Here is a 17,834-nt window from a genome sequence, read left to right as displayed (position 1 = left end):
AACAGAAATCTGTTGCATTCCTGGACACCAATAATGAAGCCACAGAAACTGAAATCAAGGAATCGATCACATTCACAACTGCACCAAACCCATAAGATACTTAGGAATAAACTTAACCAAAGAGGTGAAAGATCTATACTCTAAAAATCATAAAATACTTAGGAAGTTGGGGCACCTGGGTGGCTCAGTGGGTTAAGCCTCTGCCTTTGGCTCAGGTCATGATCTCAGGGTTCTGGGATGGAGCCCCGCATTGGGCGGGGCTCTCTGCTCGGCAGGGAGCCTGTTTCCCCACTCTCTCTGCCTACTTGTGATCTCTGTCAAATAAATCAGATCTTAAAAAAAAAACAAAACTTAGAAAACAAATGGAAGATGACTTAAAGAAATGGAAAAACACTCCATGCTCTTTGATTAGAAGAGCAGATGTTCTTAAAATGTCTATATTACCCAAAGCAATTTACACTTTTAATACAATCCTTAACAAAATACCACCAGCATTTTTTATAGAGCTAGGATAAGCAATCCCAAAATTTGTATGGAACCAAAAAAGACCCCAGAGAGCCAAAGCAATCCTGAGAAAGAAAAGCAGAACTGGTGCATCATGATTCTGGGCTTCAAGCTCCATTACAAATATGTAATCATCAAGACAGTATGGTACTGGCACAAAAACAGACACATAGATTAGTGGAACAGAATAGAGAGCCCAGCAATGGAGCCTCAACTCTATGGTCAACTAATCTTCAACAAAGCAGGACAAAGAATGTCCAATGGAAAAAAGACAGTCTCTTCAACAAATGGTGTTGGGAAAATTGGACAGTCACATGCAGAAGAATGAAACTGGACCATTTTCTTACACCACACACAAAATAAATTCAAAATGGGTGAAAGACCTAAATGTGAGACAGGAAACTATCAAAATCCTAGAGGAGAACAGAGGCAGCAACCTCTTTGACCTTGGCTGTAGCAGTTTCCTCCTAGACATGTCAACAGGGGCAAGGGACACAAAAGCAAAAATGAACTATGGGGACTTCATCAAGATAAAAAGCTTCTGCACAGCAAAGGAAACTCAACAAAACTAAAAGGCAGCCTATAGAATGGGAGAAGATATTTGCAAATGACATATCCGATAAATGGTTAGTATCCAAAATCTATAAAGAACTTATTAAACTCAACACACGTAAAACAAATAATCCACTTAAGAAATGGGCAGAAGACATAAATAGACATTTTCCCAAAGAGGACATCCAGATGGCTAACAGACACATGAAAAGATGCTCAACGTCTCTCATCATCAGGGAAATACAAATCAAAACCACCATGAGATACCACCTCACACCTGTCAGAAGGGCTAAAATTAACAACATGGGACAACAGGTGTTGGCGAGGATGCAGAGAAAGGGAAACCCTCCCACACTGTTGGTGGGAGTGCAAACTGGGGCAGCCACTCTGGAAAACAGTATGGCAGTTTCTCAAAAAGTTAAAAATAGAGCTACCTTACGACCCAGCAATTGCACTACTAGGGATTTAGCCAAAGTATTCTAAAATACACATTCAAAGGAGTACGTACCCCCTGCTGTTTATGGAAGCATTATTAACAGTTGCCAAGCTATGGAAATAGTTCCAAGTGTCCATCGACCGATGAATGGATAAAGAAGTGGTATATATGTATGTGCACACACACATACACTCATGCACGTACGCGCGCGTGCGCGCGCGCACACACACACACACACACACACAATGGACTACTACTCAGCCATCAAAAAGAATGAAATCTTGCCATTTGCAATGATGTGGAAGGAGCTAGAGTGTATTATGCTAAGTGAAATATGTCAATCAGAGAAAGACAAATACTGTATGATTTCACTCATGTGGAGTTTAAGAAACAAAACATGACTATTTGGGAGGGGGCTGAGAGAGAGAGGGAGTCAAATCACGAGAGTGTCTTAACTGTGGAGAACAAACTGAGGGTTGCTAGAGGAAGATGGGAGGGACGGGCTGGGCGGGGGATGGGCGTTATGGAGGGCTTGTTGTGATGAGCCCTGGGTGTTGTGTATAAATGATGAACCACTCATCTCCACTCCTGGAACTGATGCTAAACCGTATGTCAACTAAACAGAATTTAAGTTAAAAAAAAAAAAGAAAGAAAGAAATCAGCCAAAGGAACCAGCTGTCCACAAAGAGTGCATTAGACATAAGATTTGCGTCTGTTGGTCCTGGATTGTTGTGACCTCTCTTACTAATAATAGTTTTATGACTGAGCTTGTGAAAACAAAACCATGAGGAATAGTTTCAGATTTTCTTTGCCTAAACTATTAGCTCTGAATTTGTGTTTCTTTTAAAATTTAGTTATTTCCTTTCTAAAGTATCCTGGGAGGTGCAGGAAAGAGTCTAACAGGCACCCATAGTCACATGACCCAAGCTTAAAAAATGTGAACATTTTGTCTTTAATTGGAACTTTGAGGCAATAAAATGTAACAAATGCAGCTAAAGCCAGTGGTCTCCACCCTCTCTCCCTCACCAGAAACCACTGTCTAATGGTGGTGTGTTTATTCCCATGCGTTATACTTTTATGACAGTATATTTATTAGTAAAAGAAATATTTTTCTTTTTAGTATTTATTTAGCATCAAAAGGGCCATTGTCTTATCTAGCATTATGTTGCTAAGATGTATCATATTGGAAGTATACGTATACTTTGTTTCTGAGTGTATTTGTTTCCTGTGGCTGCCGTAACAAATAGGAAACAGCCGGGGGTCGTAAGACAACAGAAGTGTATTCTTACAGTTCTGGGGGCCAGAAGTCTGAAACAAGGGTGTCAGCAGGGCCCTGCTTTCTCTGAAACCTGCAGAGGGGAATCCTTCCTTGCTTCTCCTCTCGTTTCTGATGGTTGCTAGCACTGCCCCGTGTTCCTTGGCTGGTAGGAGCCTCCCTCTAGTCTCTGCCTGTGTCTTCATGGGGCCTTCCTCCCCTGTGTCTCTGTATCTGAATTTCCCTCTTCATACAAGCATACTAGCTGCTGAGGTAGTGGCCACTCTCATCCAGGGTGACCTCATGTTAACTTTTTTTTTTAAATTTAAGATTTATTTATTTGAGGGGGGGAGGGCAGAGGGAGAGAGAGGGAGTTTCAAGCAGACTCCCTGCTGAGCGTGGAACCTGATGGGCTTGATCCCAGGACCTGAGCCGAAATCAAGAGAGTCAGACCCTTAGCTGATTGAGCCACCCAGATACCGCACCTTGACTTGATTACTTCTGCAAAGACCCTGTTTCCAAGTAAGGGCACATTTATAGATTCTGGGAGTTAGGACTTGAACATGTCTTTCTGGGGACATAAGTCAACCCACAACAACGGATACATCAGTTTATCCTGTTCTCCTGAAAGTCAGACTGCTTCCTGTTACCGTCATCACATCTGTGCCACCAAAAGCATCTTTTTCCATAGTCACCACATATGGGCATGAGTGTGTGTGTGTGTGTGTGTGTGTGTGTGTGTGTGCTTGCATGCACACAGAGGTTTAAATTTTTCTAGGGAATAGAAATCCCACACACAGTTGTGGGATTTCTGGGTTGCAGGGTGTCTGCATCTTTGACTTTGCTAGACCTTGTCAGAGTACTTTCCAGATTCTGTATCTGTTCGTGTTCCCTCCCTTTTCCCCGCGTGCGTAACGGCTCTTGGTGCTAACAGACATTTCCCAATCTGCAAGGTGCAAAATAGTATCTGTGTCATGTACAAAATAGTACGATTTCTTAGATACCAGTGAGGTTGGATATCTTTTCATATGTCTATGTGCCATTCACGTGTACCCGTTTGTGTGTTGCCTGTTCCTATCTTTGGAGCATTTTTCTCTTGGGTTGTCTTTTTCTTGTTGATTTGTAAGAATTCTTCCTTTTTATTTACTCTTATTTTTTATTTATTTTTTTAAAAGATTTTATTTATTTGACACAGAGAGAGAGATCATAAGCGGGCAGAGAGGCAGGCAGAGAGAGAGGAGGAAGCAGGCTCCCTGCTGAGCAGAGAGCCTGATGCGGGGCTCGATCCCAGGACCTGAGATCATGACCTGAGCCGAAGCCAGAGGCTTTAACCCACTGAGCCACCCAGGCGCCCCTACTCTTATTTTTTAAAAGATTTTGTATATTTCTTTGACACAGAGAGAGACCATGAGAGGGAACAGAAGCAGAGGGAGTGGGAGAGGGAGAAGCAGGCTTCCTGCCAAACAGGGAGCCCGATGTAGGGCTCTATCCCAGGACCCTGGGATCATGACCTGAGCTGAAGGCAGATGCTTAACAACTAAGCCACCGAGGTGCCCAAAGAATTCTTCCTTTAAAAAAAAATTTTTTTTTAATTTAATTTTATTTATTTTTAAAGATTTTATTTATTTGACGGAGAGATCACAAGTAGATGGAGACAGGCAGGCAGAGAGAGAGAGGGAAGCAGGCTCCCTGCCAAGCAGAGAGCCTGATGCGGGACTCGATCCCAGGACCCTGAGATCATGACCTGAGCTGAAGGCAGCGGCTTAACCCACTGAGCCACCCAGGCGCCCCCTTTTAAAAAAAATTTTATAAAGATTTTATTTATTTGAGAGCGAGCGAGCGAGAGAGAGAGCACACACACACAGGCAAGGGGATTGGGAGGCAGAGAGAGAGGAAGAAGCCGACTCCCTGCTGAGCAGGGAGCCTGACATGGGGCTCGATCCTAGGATCCTGGGATCATGACCTGAGCTGAAGGCAGATGCTTAACCAACTGAGCCACCCAGGTGCCCCAAGAATTCTTCCTATATCTTACCTAGATATTAAATCTTCTGCTTTGAGAATGATATCTCAAATAATAACAACTCTTCCCCACCTTTACCACCCCTGGACTATTTTGAAGCATATTCCAGACATGTAGTTTTTTTGTCTGTATATACATTAGCATGTAGCTGTAAAAGGTTAAGGATTGTATACACACACGCGCACACACACACAAAGCATCTCTGTGATAGTATTGTCCCCCCCACAATAACAGTAATGCTCAGTGCCATCAAATATTCAGTCAATTCGGTTCCCCCAGTTGTCTTACGAGTGGATTCTACAGTTGGCCACTGCTGTGCACGAACTTGTGTCCCCCGCTAAGTTCATAGGTGGGAGCTGTAACCCCCAACCTGTTGGTATTTGGAGGTGGGGCCTTTGGTGATTCTGTTTAGAGGAGGTCGTGAGCATGGGGCCCCAGGATGGGATTAGTGCTCTTGTAAGAAGAGGCCAGAAAGTGTGTTCTCTCTGTGGGTGCCTGTGAGGACACAGCAAGAAGGTGGCTGTCACGAGTGGAGAGGAGAGTCCTTCTCAGCATCGAGCTTGCGGGCATCCCGATCTGGGACGTCCAGCCTCTGGAGTGGGGAGAAATACCTTTCTGTCATGTCAACTGCCCTGCCTGTGCTATTTTGTTATAGAAGCTCGAGCAGCCCAATACACACTTCGTGAACTTTATTAACCCTTTTCTTTCTGGTTTGTGTTTTTTGGGTCTAGTGTAAGGAATGCTGCTTTATGCCAAGGGTCAAGAAAACGGTGTTCTCTAACAGGTTCCCTTCCCGATGTCATTCATTCTCAAGGTTTGAAACATAATGTGCAGCTGATCCTCATGGTTTACACTCCAGTTGGACAACACCAGGGCTGGGAGTGCTGATCGCTGGGCAGTCAGGGATCTGCCTAGAACTTTTGACTCCTCAAAACGTAATCCTAATAGCCTACTGTTGACCGGAAGCCTTGCCGGTACCATAGACAGATGACTGACACATAGTTTGCATGTTAATATATGTTAAATACTGTATTCCTGCCATGAAGTAAGCTAGAGAAAAGAAAATGTTGAGAAAGTTATAAAAAAGAGAACATACATTTATGGTCTTAGAGTGTATTTATGGAAAAAAAAGCCACATGTATGTGGACCCGTGAAGTTAAAACCCGCGTTGAGGGCCAAACGTAGTCAGAGTCGATCAAGTCAGGTGGATAGCAGACTAGCAAATCCTGAACCACCGCTCTGAGCCTCGGGTCCCATTTCTGTGCATTGGTCAATGGGTCACCCCATTTTATGTGTGTTTCTGAGGAGAGACGCCTTACTTAATAATAGAGTTGATTCATTGACATTGAACCTGCCATCAGTGGCTGTTTGAGCTAGGTTTGTCTACCGTCCGTATTATCTTCGGGGGCACATGGAGCCCTTAGGATCACGAGAGGGCTCTTCAGCACTACGCCTGGAGTCTGTTCAGAAACAATGAAGGCGCCATTGAAAGTGCAAAATGCGGGAGCGGTGGGACCCAGCAGAAAGCGAGTGGATCCTTGTGTGCGGTGGGGGCTGAGTGAGGAGGGAGAGCGTTGTCTCGTTCGACCTTGGCAGGGACCGTGCGTGTCAGTGACTCAGATCTGCCACTGCTCTACGGAAGTCTGTGGATGATGGCGAAAGCATGACAAATACTGATTTTGGAGTTGCAGTAAATTTTGCAACGAGGCAAATTCATGTGTATGGAATCTGGAAAAAAAAAAAAAAAGAGGCTGGGCTGGGGACTGCTGACTCTTTCAAGCTTGTCGTTTCTGCTTGGGCCCCTGCCCTGATCTTCTTGTTAGGAGCTGCCACTCAGCTTGTCCAACAGAGGGTTCCGACTTACCACCCCACTTTTAAGACCCGATCTCCTCAAACCTGCTCTCCCCCTTCTTGTTGAAAGACACGCTACCTTTTTCCAGTTGCTCCGGCAAAAAACTCTCATCGTCCCCGACTCCTCTTGGCGTGATCCTCCTCCTCCGCCATGCCATCTACCGACAAAACCAGTCGGCTCTCCCGGCACATGGTGTCCAGAGCCCAGCCACCCTGAGGCTGTCCCCTTTGCTGACCGTCTTCAGGGTAGCGCCTTTTGTCTTGGACTATGGAAGTCTGGCGCTAAGGAGGTTTGCATTTGCTTCTGCCGGGTGCCCAGGGATCTCGCTGTCCCGGGTCACTTGTTTAGTTCATTTCACCACCTACGGATTCCTACTTTGAAGGGAGAGGGGAAATTTCGGGAGATTGGTTTCTTTTTTCCCTCCTTGGGCTTTCTAACCTTCATCCTAGTCCTTGTTGGTGGAGTTTTATTTGTTTATTTATTTGGTTTGTTTTTATTTTCCTCAATAAATATAAACCTTGGGGGCTCTGACACTGCGTAGGGTCTCAGTCACAAATCCCCAATCTCAGGGGGTATTAGTGCTTGTTCCTGGGTCTAGCCTTCTCCCCAGGATTGCCCGGGCTCACTCAGTATCTGCTCATTGCCACCATGACCCTGGCTTCAAGTCTCCTGTCCAATCTGGCTGGGGATTGTTCCCTTTTTGGGCTCCACCATTTAAATTTTTATCTGTTGGTTACATTCCTTTTGGTATTTCTAGTGTTTGTAATAGGAATGGATTTCTGTTAGCCCCTCTCAGAATCACAAGTTACCAGCGATTTCCTCCATTAAATACACGATGCAAATAGTTAAAATGAATTCTTTTCTAAAACTCTTGATTTTAAATTAACTTACTGTTTATCATCTTTGGATTTGCACCATTCAGAACATGATGCATGTTTCTCTCTCTGTAGCCCACCTTCAATCTCCGCAATGGCTAATGAGGCTCACCCTTGCCCGTGTGACATTGGGCACAGGCTAGAGTATGGAGGGATGGGACAGGAAGTTCAAGTCGAGCACATCAAGGCTTACGTGACCAAGCCCCCCTTCCACACGGACAAGGCCGTGATCGTCATTCAAGATATATTTGGCTGGCAGTTGCCCAACACCAGATACATGGCTGACCTGATCGCAGGAAATGGATACACGTACGTAGGAAGTTCTGTTCTTTTCCTTAAATTCCTGGAGATTTCTGTGCTCTGTTATGGTCCCTTCAGGGAAAACAAAACGAAAGCCAAAGAGCCCCACCTGCATTCTAAGTTAGGTTACTACTTCCTCATCTCATGGTGCTCCCCCCACCCCCCAAAATGGGGAATGTCACGTGAGCTGACCACCACCTGGCGTCCAGAGGCTGCCATTGCACCCAGACCCCTGGTGGCCCCCCCACCCCCACCCCCATGGGGCTTTGGCTCCTCCTGGCCCTGCCTGGGCCTGTAGACCCCTTGGACTCCGAGGGAGTTACTGCTGGTTTCGGGGCCTGCCTGGGCAGGTGCAGGGCACCTGGGGCCGGCCTCCCTTGCTGGCTCTGTAATGGATCTGCTCCTTGGCCTTGGACACGTCTCAGTCGGGTCAGATTTTACAAGCAGGGCACCCACGGTTAGCCTAAACACATGCTAAACACAAGCGATCAGGGTCCTGTCTGAGTTCCTAGGGGTTCCAGAAGGTGCTGTGAGACCTCACTCCTCTCCTGAAGGTTAGGCCTTTGCCGGATTGAGTATTGAGAACACACCTGTATGCTTCCCATCACGCCGGGTCCTGGCACAGTGTCCGTAAACACGGAGGAGAGGGGCCGGTCCTTCCCTCCAGCCTCAGCCAGCCCACCGCCCACCAGCCCCGAGGGGGCGCACCGCGATTTCCTTTCTCAGAAAGCTGCAAATCCAGTGTGTACCGACCTTGTTTTCCTACCAGAGAAATCGATTTGAAGGTCACACGCCCACGGTGGTGTGACTCAGCGTTACTGCGGATGGCAAAGAGGGTCTGTGCTTGAGTTTTCACTTTTTCATTTCCCCAGATGTCTGGAACAGGCGGCCACGTGACTTACTAGGGGCAAACCCAGTGAGAAGCACCGTAGCCAACCCTGGTTGTCCCGAGGCTGGGCTGGGCGTTGCAGGGATAGGTCTTTTATCCTCCCAGTGACCTGCAGGCTGGGCCCCCGCGTGGTGGCTTCCATTGTCCTACGGTGGGTTCTTAGCTGGAGACGGAACACACATGATGAGCAAAGGCTCCCGTGACTTACAGAGCTCTCCCATTTATCCAACTCCCTTTGCCATCAGAATAACCCGCCGAGGTTGGCCAGGGCTGTCTGTTCATCAGATCGAGAAAATGAGGCTAAAAGTGACTTATTAAGGTCACGGCGTGGGCGGGCGCGGTACTGGGGCTTGAACTTGGTTGGGTTCTTCTGACCCAGATTCCAGGATTCCTTCCACCCTGGCAGGAAGAGCCGGGTTCCTCCATCTGTGGCCACGGCCTTTATTCTGGGAAGCGAGTCTCGGGCCGGTGCGGTGTGGACCCAGCCTTGGGGCGGTGGGGGGGTGGTTGACCTGCATGGAGGAGGGCCAGGGACTCAGGGGAACTGGCTTGTTTTCTCTCTGCCGCCTGTTTTAGAACCTGCAGGAGACCTTTCCCTCTAAGCAGGAGGTTGTGCCCTGTCGGCATCCTGGGCGGAGGCTGGGCGGAAAGTTGCTTGGTCACCGTGACTGGACGCGCGACCCGGGTGTACCCTCTGACCTGGGACTAACGCAGGAGGCCAGCTGAGCCAGGTGGCTCCTCCTGGGGTGGGGGGAGGGGGCTCTCGGGCTCCTTCCTGGGTCGTCCATCCCATGGGGACTGTACCTGCGGGATCGCCTTGTCATTTCAGATGGGCTGGGCTCCGAGGAGGCTGGCAGGGGCTGTGCACCTACGGTTGTGAAATCCCCGGTGGTCTGGCCTGGTGCCCGCTGGCCTCTCTGATGCAATCACACTTGGCCTTCGTGGTGCCCACTGTGAATCAGAATCACCAATGTAACAGGCTTCTTCATAAATGTCCGCAAAGCCCAGCCGCTCCGAAATGAAGAGCAATGAATGTCCCTGTTTGACAGGACCATCGTCCCGGACTTCTTCGTAGGTCAGGAGCCATGGCACCCGTCTGGGGACTGGTCCACCTTCCCGGAGTGGTTGAAGACAAGAGACGCCAGGAAGATCGATAAGTAAGTTATCGTCCATGTCTGTGCCCCCTCCACCCCCCACCCCTGCTCTCGTCCCAGGACCCCCGGGAGAGCGGAGGTCGCAGGGAGAAGCGGGTTCGGCTTCACTATTCAGACACCCCCACCCTCCCTCCTGTGGGGCTTCCAGGGCCACTGCTAATGCCTAAGGAAACCGGCTTTCATGGAGCCTGTGTGTGGCCTGGAAGGCGGGACACCAGCAGGCTCTCTGCTTCCCTCTCTGAGCGACTTTGTGGCGCTCATGCCAAGGGAACGTTGGGGAAGGACCACTTTGTGGTGGCCCGATTTCCCTTGACAAGGGTGCTTTTGAGGTGCATAGGGTCAACACTCCTTCCTTCCTGTCCAGGCTGCAGAACCAGTCGAGGCAGTGGGTCAGGGGCTTGCCCACTAGGGCTCAGCTGACAGGAAACCCAAAGGGCTGCCCCTCCCCCAGCCTAGACCTGACCCCCCACGTCCCCCTCTGAGAGACTTCAGGTCTTGACACCAGGCCCATTAGACCAGGACTGCCATCTTGTCAGGGTCCAGGGAGCAGTGAGAAGTAAAAGAAGGGGATCCCCCCAGGATTTCAGCTTTTTATTGAATTAGCTCCTGTGGCCCAGAAGCCAGGAACAGTGTGCTTAGCTGCCGTCCAGACAGCTCTTTCTGTCTGGGCTAAGTGTGCAGGGGGAAAGGGCCAGGAAGGTTCTCTGATGCCAGGCTTCTCCTGAACAAGTCAGTGTGAGCCCAGGGCAAAGGAGGTTCCCCCAACACCAGCCCAAATCACCTTGGCCATCTGAACCCTCCTTCCCTGTCACCGGACATGAGCCTTGGGTTTGATAAGCTGCTCCCCCAGCTGAGGTTGGGGAAACTGCTAAGAATGTGGGGCCCTGCCCATGGGCATGCGGTCCCTGGAACTTTCTGTTCCTTCCCCCACCAGAATGCCCTTCAAGAACTGCACTCAGGGCTGGTGGACCCCAGGCAGACTTCTGCCCCTAGCCCAGAAGGGCCTGGGGCCCTGCTGAGTGCCCCTACCTGGCTTCTCAGCCCCATTTTCATGCACCACACTCACTGGGAACCCCTTCTCGCAGGGCCTGTGCTGCGGGCTGCACTGGGAGCTCCCGGCATGGCCAAGCTTACGGGCGGGAGACCAGCGCAGCAGTGGTCCGGGGGACTGTCTCTGGGACATCAGCTGCCTTGTCTTCCTCTGTCCCATCCTGAGGAGTCTTCCTGCAGGGCTGTGTAGCCTGGCTCCTTCGCCTCAAGTCAGGGGGACCCTCAGCGGCCACCTCGGCTCCAAGCCTCCCTGAGGAGCTGGTGGAGACTGTCACAGCCGGCTGCTCCCCCTGCCTGGCTCTGTGTCCTCCTTCCCTCTTCTTCCTCAGCGTTGGCCCCGAGATTCCTGGGGAGAAGCCTCCCGCACACTTAACCTCTTCCTAGTCCCTCCCAGGAGACCTGCACCCCTAACCTGCAACGCCAAGAAAACCAAAATGAAGCCAGATGTAGAGAGAAAAATTAGAAGTAGAAACACAAGAGAACCACAGAGACCGGGATGCGACTGTGGAATTCATCTTTCCATGGGGGGCCGGGGTCGGGGAGAATAGTTAGGACCTTTTGTGACTTTCTGAGGAAAAACTGGGGCAGGGGTCTGCCTGCCAATTGTGAGCACAAAGCAGAGTGATAGTTTCTGGCAGATGTTGGAGCAGCCCAGCGGCACTGTTCCACTGGGGAAAAGGAGAGCCATGCATTTTAAACATTTAAAATGTTTAATGCATTTAAAAATGAGGCAGAGAAACACTGGGGCATCTGGGAGGCTCAGTCGGTTAAACGTGTGACTCTTGATTTCAGCTCAGGTCATGATCTCAGGATTGTGAGATCAAGCCCCATGTTGGGCTCCGTGCTTGCTTGAGATTCTCTCTCTCCCCCTCTTCCTCTGCCCTACCCCTCTCCCTGCCCTTGTGTGCTCTCTCTCTCAAAAAACAAAGCAAAGCAAAGCAAAACAAAACAAAAGGTGGGGCGGGGAGAGAGAGAGAAAGAGAAACACTCACTTTGAAAGGAGACTGAAGTCCTTGTATCTGGTCAAGTGTGTTCTACACTTGATCTTAGCCAAAAGGCCGAGAAGCGATGGTCAAGTGTGTTCTTAAGTAACATAAAACCCATCTTGAATGCTTACTGCTTAAGCAGTCATGGGGTTTATTGGTTTATAGAGCTGAAAAGAGGTAGTTTCTGGCTTGAAGCAGGGGTTGGTTCCTAGTACAGAAACTATCTCTGGGGCTTGCCTTCCAAAATTTCTCTACTAGGTTGATTGTATTACTGGCTCCATTCTCAGGCAGCTCTTGCCGCTGGGTGACAAGATGGCTGCAGCAGCTCCAGCCTTCCATCGGTCCCTTTTCCAGCAACCCAGCAAAATTCACATTTTGCCCTAATGGCTATCACTCAGTCATAGGTCTGTCCTGGAATGAGTTATTGTGGCCAGGAAATGGCTATGCTTTCTGCTGGTCAGCCTGCACCACACACTTCACAACTGGAACCTAGTGCAGAATCCCCCAAGGTGTATGAACCAAGCACTGGTGGGTGGGAGGAGAGCTTCATCCAAAGCTGAACCCTGGTGCTTCCAGAAAAGTAGGGAACACGTGCAGAGCAGCACCAGCCAAGACATATTCACATGAGCTCAAGTGTTTTTATAGAAGTGACCTCTTCCTCCTCGTCTCCAATTAAGGCAGTTACTCTTGAGATCAAAGCATCCGAGGAAAAATTATAACCCCAAATGTCAAGAACTATTGCTCTTTCCATGTTATTTTGCGGAATTACTTAATTACCGTTCACATGAGGACTGTAAGTGCCCTGTACTTAGCACTAGAATCCATTTATTTAAAGGTGCTCCAGGATATGCTATGATCAAAAGGGAGAGGAAGTGCAAGAGAATGGCTTGCTCTCTCTTTTTAAAGCTGTAGCATTTCTTCCTTATCCGATCAAACCAGAACTTTCTGGTTGGCACTAAACCTCCGTTTGGGAGGTTCCTCAACCTCCGTTCAGTTTGCTTCTAGCTGAAAATACACTGAGTTCTCAACAAGCAATTTGCAAATAAACCATTTGCAAAGACAGGGCCACTCCTGGTGTTCTTCTGGCTTACATCGTGCTGGCAACTTTCCAAGTCCTGCTCTACTCTTTGGGCACAGGAGGAGACCGGTGGTCCTGAGTCGGGGTGTTAGCTGCGGGAGTGAAGTTTGGGGAGCTGCCCGGCTGGGGGGCTTGTGTCTGCCAGAGGCGAGCAGGCTGGGCTGCTCCGTGCGTGGATCTTGGGATCAGGTCTTAGGACGCTGTGCTTTGGCCTCTGGCCTTTACTGTCAGGGCTCAGCTTTCACCTGGGCTGTGGGCTGGTGTGATTTGTGGTTTGCACAGAGCCCGCCCGCCGCTCTGTCCGGTGGTTGGAGGAGGCTTGTGCTTGGTGGAGAGACCTGGGGAGACCCGTGGGGCGATGTGCATCACTGCGGCAGCCGCGGGGGAGGACAGAGCTCCAAATGCAAGAATCGCAGACCGCGGAGGCAGAGCTGCTGCGGAAGCCCCGTGACTGCCCAGGGGCCGAGCACCTGCTGTCCCGCGCTCGCCCCCTGCGCGGGGGGACGGAGGGGGCGAGAGACGGGGTGCTCACAAAATGCCTCTCGGTTGTCTTTTTGCCCGCCCCCTGCCCTCGCCTTACTGAGATATAATTGACCCATAATGCTGTGTAAGTGTAAGGCGTGCAGTGTTGATTCGACACGTTTATATGTTGCAAAATGACTGCCACCCTAGCCTCTGGCAGCGCCGCCGTCCTGTCCCAGGGTTACCTTCTTTTCGGCGGCCCGCGCGCCCGCAGAGCAGCGGCATCGACCGCGTCAGCAGCTCTGCTCCCGCCGCAGCCCGGGGCTCGCCCGTCTCCGGGCCGGAGTCCGCGCCCCTCGTGCGGTGGTTCCCCGCCCCGGCGACCGCGGCTCCGAGGCTGGCTCCCCAGAGCCCACCTACAAGGGGCCGCTAGCCGCCTTTCTTCGCTTTTTGTAGGATTTTCTTCGGGAGGGCGAGCGGGGGGGCGTGGAGGGGCAGAGGGAGGAGCGGGCTCCCCGCCGAGGGGCAGCCGGTGCGGGGCTCGATCCCGGCCTCCAGGGTCGCGACCCGAGCCGGAGGCGGACGCTCCGCCGACCGAGCGGCCCCGGCGCCCCTGACGCCCGAACTTTCCGTTCCAGGGAGCTGGACGCCGTGCTGACCTACCTGCAGCGCCAGTGCGGCGCGCGGCGCGTCGGCGTCGTGGGATTCTGCTGGGGGGGCGTGGCCGCGCACCACGTGATGATGACGTACCCCGGGCTCCGGGCGGGCGTGTCCGTCTACGGTAAATCCGCCTGGCGCGCCGACGCGGTGGAAGCGGGAGGCCTGGGGGAGGGGCGGCGCGTCCGCAGGGGCTCGGCTCTGCAGCCCTGAGAGGGGAGGGCCGGCTGGGGGGTGCCGGAGGCCGAGTTGTCCCCGGGACCCGGAGCCCCGGTCCCCGCGCTGTGCGGTCGGGACCGTCCCCGAGCCCGAGGGCGACGGGGGTAACGTATGTCTCCGGGATCGTGGTGGCTCTCCGGCCGCGTTCCTTCTGAGGGACCCCGTGAGCCGCCGTCCCGAGCGGGAGGGTCCGGGGGCGCGGCGCGGGCTGAGGCGGGGGGGGGAGGGGAGGGGAGGGCCGTGCGGCGGCGCCGAAGCCGTGCGGCGGGACGGACCGCCGCTGCCATGGCAACGAAGCGGGAGCGCGCGTGCGCGGGGGCGTGGCGTACTGGGTCCCCGCGGGAGGAGCGGCCCTTAGACACGTGAAAAGAAAGAAAAGAAGAAAGAAAAGAAAAAAGACAGAAGGGAATCTGGTTTTCTTTCAGTGGCTGTTCGCTGTGGTGATTTTGCTTACTTTTAGCATTAAAAAAAAAATCCTTTAAATATACTGACTTACACCGAAGAGAGTACGTTGTCACTTGGCTGTGGGCACAGCGGGGATGACCGTCCCCTTGTGCGAAACGAAGGCTCTCCCGCGTGGACGCCTCGCCGGCTCCCCCTTGTGGCCGCTGGTGCGCGCTGCGCGAGTTGAGGGCCTCGGCAGGACTCCGGAGACGCCTGGGAGCGTCGAACCTTGGCGGTCCCGCGATGCCTGGTGGCCTTAACAGAGGGGTCAGCACCTCTGTGGAGCGTGGCCAGCCCTCCTGTGGCTCCCTGCCTCCTCGAGAGGGGCTACAGGGGAGGGGAAGCCCTCTGCGCTGCTTGGCTTGGCAGTGCTGCCGACCAGACATGGAAGCAGGAGATGCCCCTTGTTTCTTCTTCCTACTGCCTGGGACCCTGTCCCGCCCACACCTGAGCCAGGCTCCTCTGTGAGTCCTCTTTTTGGGGGGGCCCCGACTGGGCTCTGTCCTTGGCCCATTGGGGCAGCCTAGTGAGAACCCCCCAACTTTGGATGTCCGACCACATTCCTCACCCCCCACCCCCGGGATCGCGGGAGCCGGAATTCTGTCACGTCCAACGGCCAGAACCCGTCTCACTCTGATGCTTGCTCTTAGTCCTTTCCCACCCGCTGCCCCCGCGCCCTGCTCCTTGGCGCTAAATCCCCAGTTGTCCTGGTTTTCGGGTTGAGCGATCTCTCTCTCCTATAGCCAGACCTCATTCTGGTGGTCCTTCTTGAATAAAACTTCCTTTCACAATGTCAGAATAATTTCCTTTAACACTAGTTGCCTTAAAATGGCTTCGGATCACAGACAGATCGTGGGCAGAGCGCCGGCTGTGGTCTGAATGCCCGGGGCAGAACAGGCTTTGGACCAAATGTGCGCTAAAATTCTGAAACAAAGGATGAAAGGACCGGGTTCCACACCTGTGATGTCATACCCGTGACGTCACAACCGTGGTCTGGTCGGAGCACCAATAGCCTGGGGAACAGCCGCGCCACCTTATGTATGAAGCCACTTGGCAAACTGAGGTCGGACGCTGTGGGGCTTCTGTGGATTGTGAGAGACTTCTAGAACAGGAGGGGCCAGATGGTCCAGATTTGAAAGTCTGTCCCCTGTTTGTAAAGGAAGGCATCGTCGCACAAGGGGGCGTTTTTCAGGCTGCTCCTGCCTCTGGGCAGGCCAAGCAGACAGCAAGGTCTAATTCCACTATTTCTGGCCTGACTTCTCATGAACCAGAGAGCAGGAAGGTCTAGCTAGGTAAGTTTCTCTTTGAGACTGATTTCATAGGCCAGGCCACTTCTGTGGAATTACTAAAAAGAAAGTAAACTGAACCCTCAAAGCACATATTTTACTTTGAAAAATCAAACCAGACCCACAGAGGTTTCTGAGGCCCATGTTCGGAAATCCTACCCCACGTGTCTGTCCCCATCTTCCAGGCATCGTCAAGGACTCTGAAGACGTGCACAGTTTAAAGAACCCCACGTTGTTCATTTTCGCTGAAAATGATGCTGTGATTCCCCTTGAGCAAGTAAGTTGGCATCTTTCCTCTTGCAACTCTTGACCTTGGGTCATAAGTATGAGCCTCACATCGTGGGGGGTTTACTTTAAAAAAAAAAGGTGGGTATATTCAACCCAGTTTGTTGATAAGAAAAAAGCAGAAGAAAACTGGTTCAAAAGCAGTCATTTAGAAATCGTTATTCATAACTAATACATTATATTAATACAAATTTAAAATAATTTCTACTTAAATATATTGAATATTTTGTTATATATTGAATGGTATACCAAAGATATTAATATAGTTTCAAAGAACTGATACTGTATCATTTTTATATTGCTTGGAATCCTCTCCTTTGCCAGAGGTTATAAGGACCGTGTTAGGTATAAAAGTAAAAAATTCATAATAGCTACAGAACTGAAGGCACTGATGTTAAGTTTCTTTTCTGAGCAGTCAGGGAGGATTTGGGGAATGGAAGTGATGACTAGACTTAAAATCATACTATCATGAAATCCTGTGTCTATCAGGTCTCTTTGCTGACCCAGAAGTTGAAAAAACACTGCAAAGTGGAATATCAAATTAAAACATTTTCTGGGCAAACCCATGGCTTTGTGCATCGAAAGAGAGAAGATTGTTCAGCGGAAGACAAGCCCTATATTGACGAGGCAAGAAGAAATTTACTTGAGTGGCTGCACAAGTATGTTTAGCTGTGGCCAAGCGTAACTTACTCAAAACAGCTTCCTTGCACCCAGAAACGTGCTTTGGGATATTTGGATCATTTGATTTAATTTTCACTTTATATGAACCAGGGAATCCTGAAACTCATTATTTCCTCTGTTAATGCATGATATAATTTAGCTTTTAACATGTTAAAAAAGCCCCTAAACAATGGATTTGACTGATCGGGTAATATCCTAACTGTAAGAACCTAGGGTGCTGGGGTGCCTGAGGGGGCTCAGTCTTCAGCTCGGGTCATGATCCCTGGGATCGAGCCCGGCATGGGCTCCCTCCTCAGCGGGAAGCCTGCTTCTCCCTCTCCCACTCCCCCTTGCTCGTGTTCCCTTTCGTCGTGTCTGTCTCTGTCAAATAAATAAAATCTTTAGGGCTGTTTATGGACCTGCTGACAGCTCAGATGTGGACTTCTTGTGTTTTAATTAAGTACATCCTTTAAGATAATGGGCACAGTATAGCCGTGAAGAACGTGAGCTATAAACTCAAATTCAAAGCCCAGCTTCATGGGGCATTTATCTGTCCTAATACGGATCGGTCTATCACGTTCATACGTTGCACTGTGAGAAATCCTGAAGTTGAAACAGGGTTTCATTGACCTAATTACATCAAGCCAATAAACTTACTTTTTGAATGTGTGGCTTTTTCTAAAAGCTAATAAAGACTGATGGATTACAGTGACGGTCTCCTAGGAAGTGTTTTTCTAAAACGGCATTTTCCAGGCCAAGGGCGTGGAGCTGCATCACTTGGAAGGGGTGCAGGGTCAAGTTCCAGTGTTTAGATTTGAATTACTTTAGATTAAATCCCACGAACCAGCTTAGCTCCTTGGGAGCCCCGGC

At 50.6% G+C, this 17,834-nt stretch overlaps 1 protein-coding gene and 1 long non-coding RNA gene across 4 annotated transcripts; one reads left to right on the top strand and one right to left on the bottom strand.

Moving 5' to 3' along the window:
• Positions 1-4,741: 4,741 nt before the first annotated feature.
• Positions 4,742-15,691, bottom strand: LOC106006648. 2 transcript variants are annotated; one of them, XR_006607316.1, is made up of 4 exons: positions 14,786-15,691; positions 9,488-9,634; positions 6,698-8,846; positions 4,743-6,495 (listed from the first exon to the last, which is right to left on the bottom strand). It is a non-coding gene; the product is annotated as an uncharacterized LOC106006648 (long non-coding RNA). The 2 variants fall into 2 exon arrangements; XR_006607315.1 differs by lacking the exon at positions 14,786-15,691 and having other exon boundaries at positions 4,742-6,495; positions 9,488-9,626.
• On the top strand, positions 7,589-17,672 carry CMBL (carboxymethylenebutenolidase homolog). Of its 2 annotated transcripts, none has more exons than XM_004761219.3 (5): positions 7,589-7,803; positions 9,733-9,840; positions 14,052-14,194; positions 16,205-16,296; positions 16,794-17,672. In XM_004761219.3, the coding sequence occupies exons 1-5, from the start codon at positions 7,589-7,591 to the stop codon at positions 16,971-16,973; spliced, it is 738 nt and encodes a 245-aa protein (XP_004761276.1). In that variant the 3' UTR covers positions 16,974-17,672. The 2 variants fall into 2 exon arrangements, with proteins under 2 accessions (XP_004761276.1, XP_004761277.1); XM_004761220.3 differs by lacking the exon at positions 7,589-7,803 and adding an exon at positions 8,833-9,655 and having other exon boundaries at positions 9,759-9,840.
• The last annotated feature ends 162 nt before the right edge of the window (positions 17,673-17,834 follow it).

This window comes from Mustela putorius, unplaced genomic scaffold, assembly GCF_011764305.1.
Source record: "Mustela putorius furo isolate JIRA1106 unplaced genomic scaffold, ASM1176430v1.1 tig00000589_pilon_pilon_pilon, whole genome shotgun sequence".
Classification (NCBI taxonomy): Eukaryota; Metazoa; Chordata; class Mammalia; order Carnivora; family Mustelidae; genus Mustela; species Mustela putorius.
This window is presented reverse-complemented; position numbering and strand designations above follow the sequence as displayed.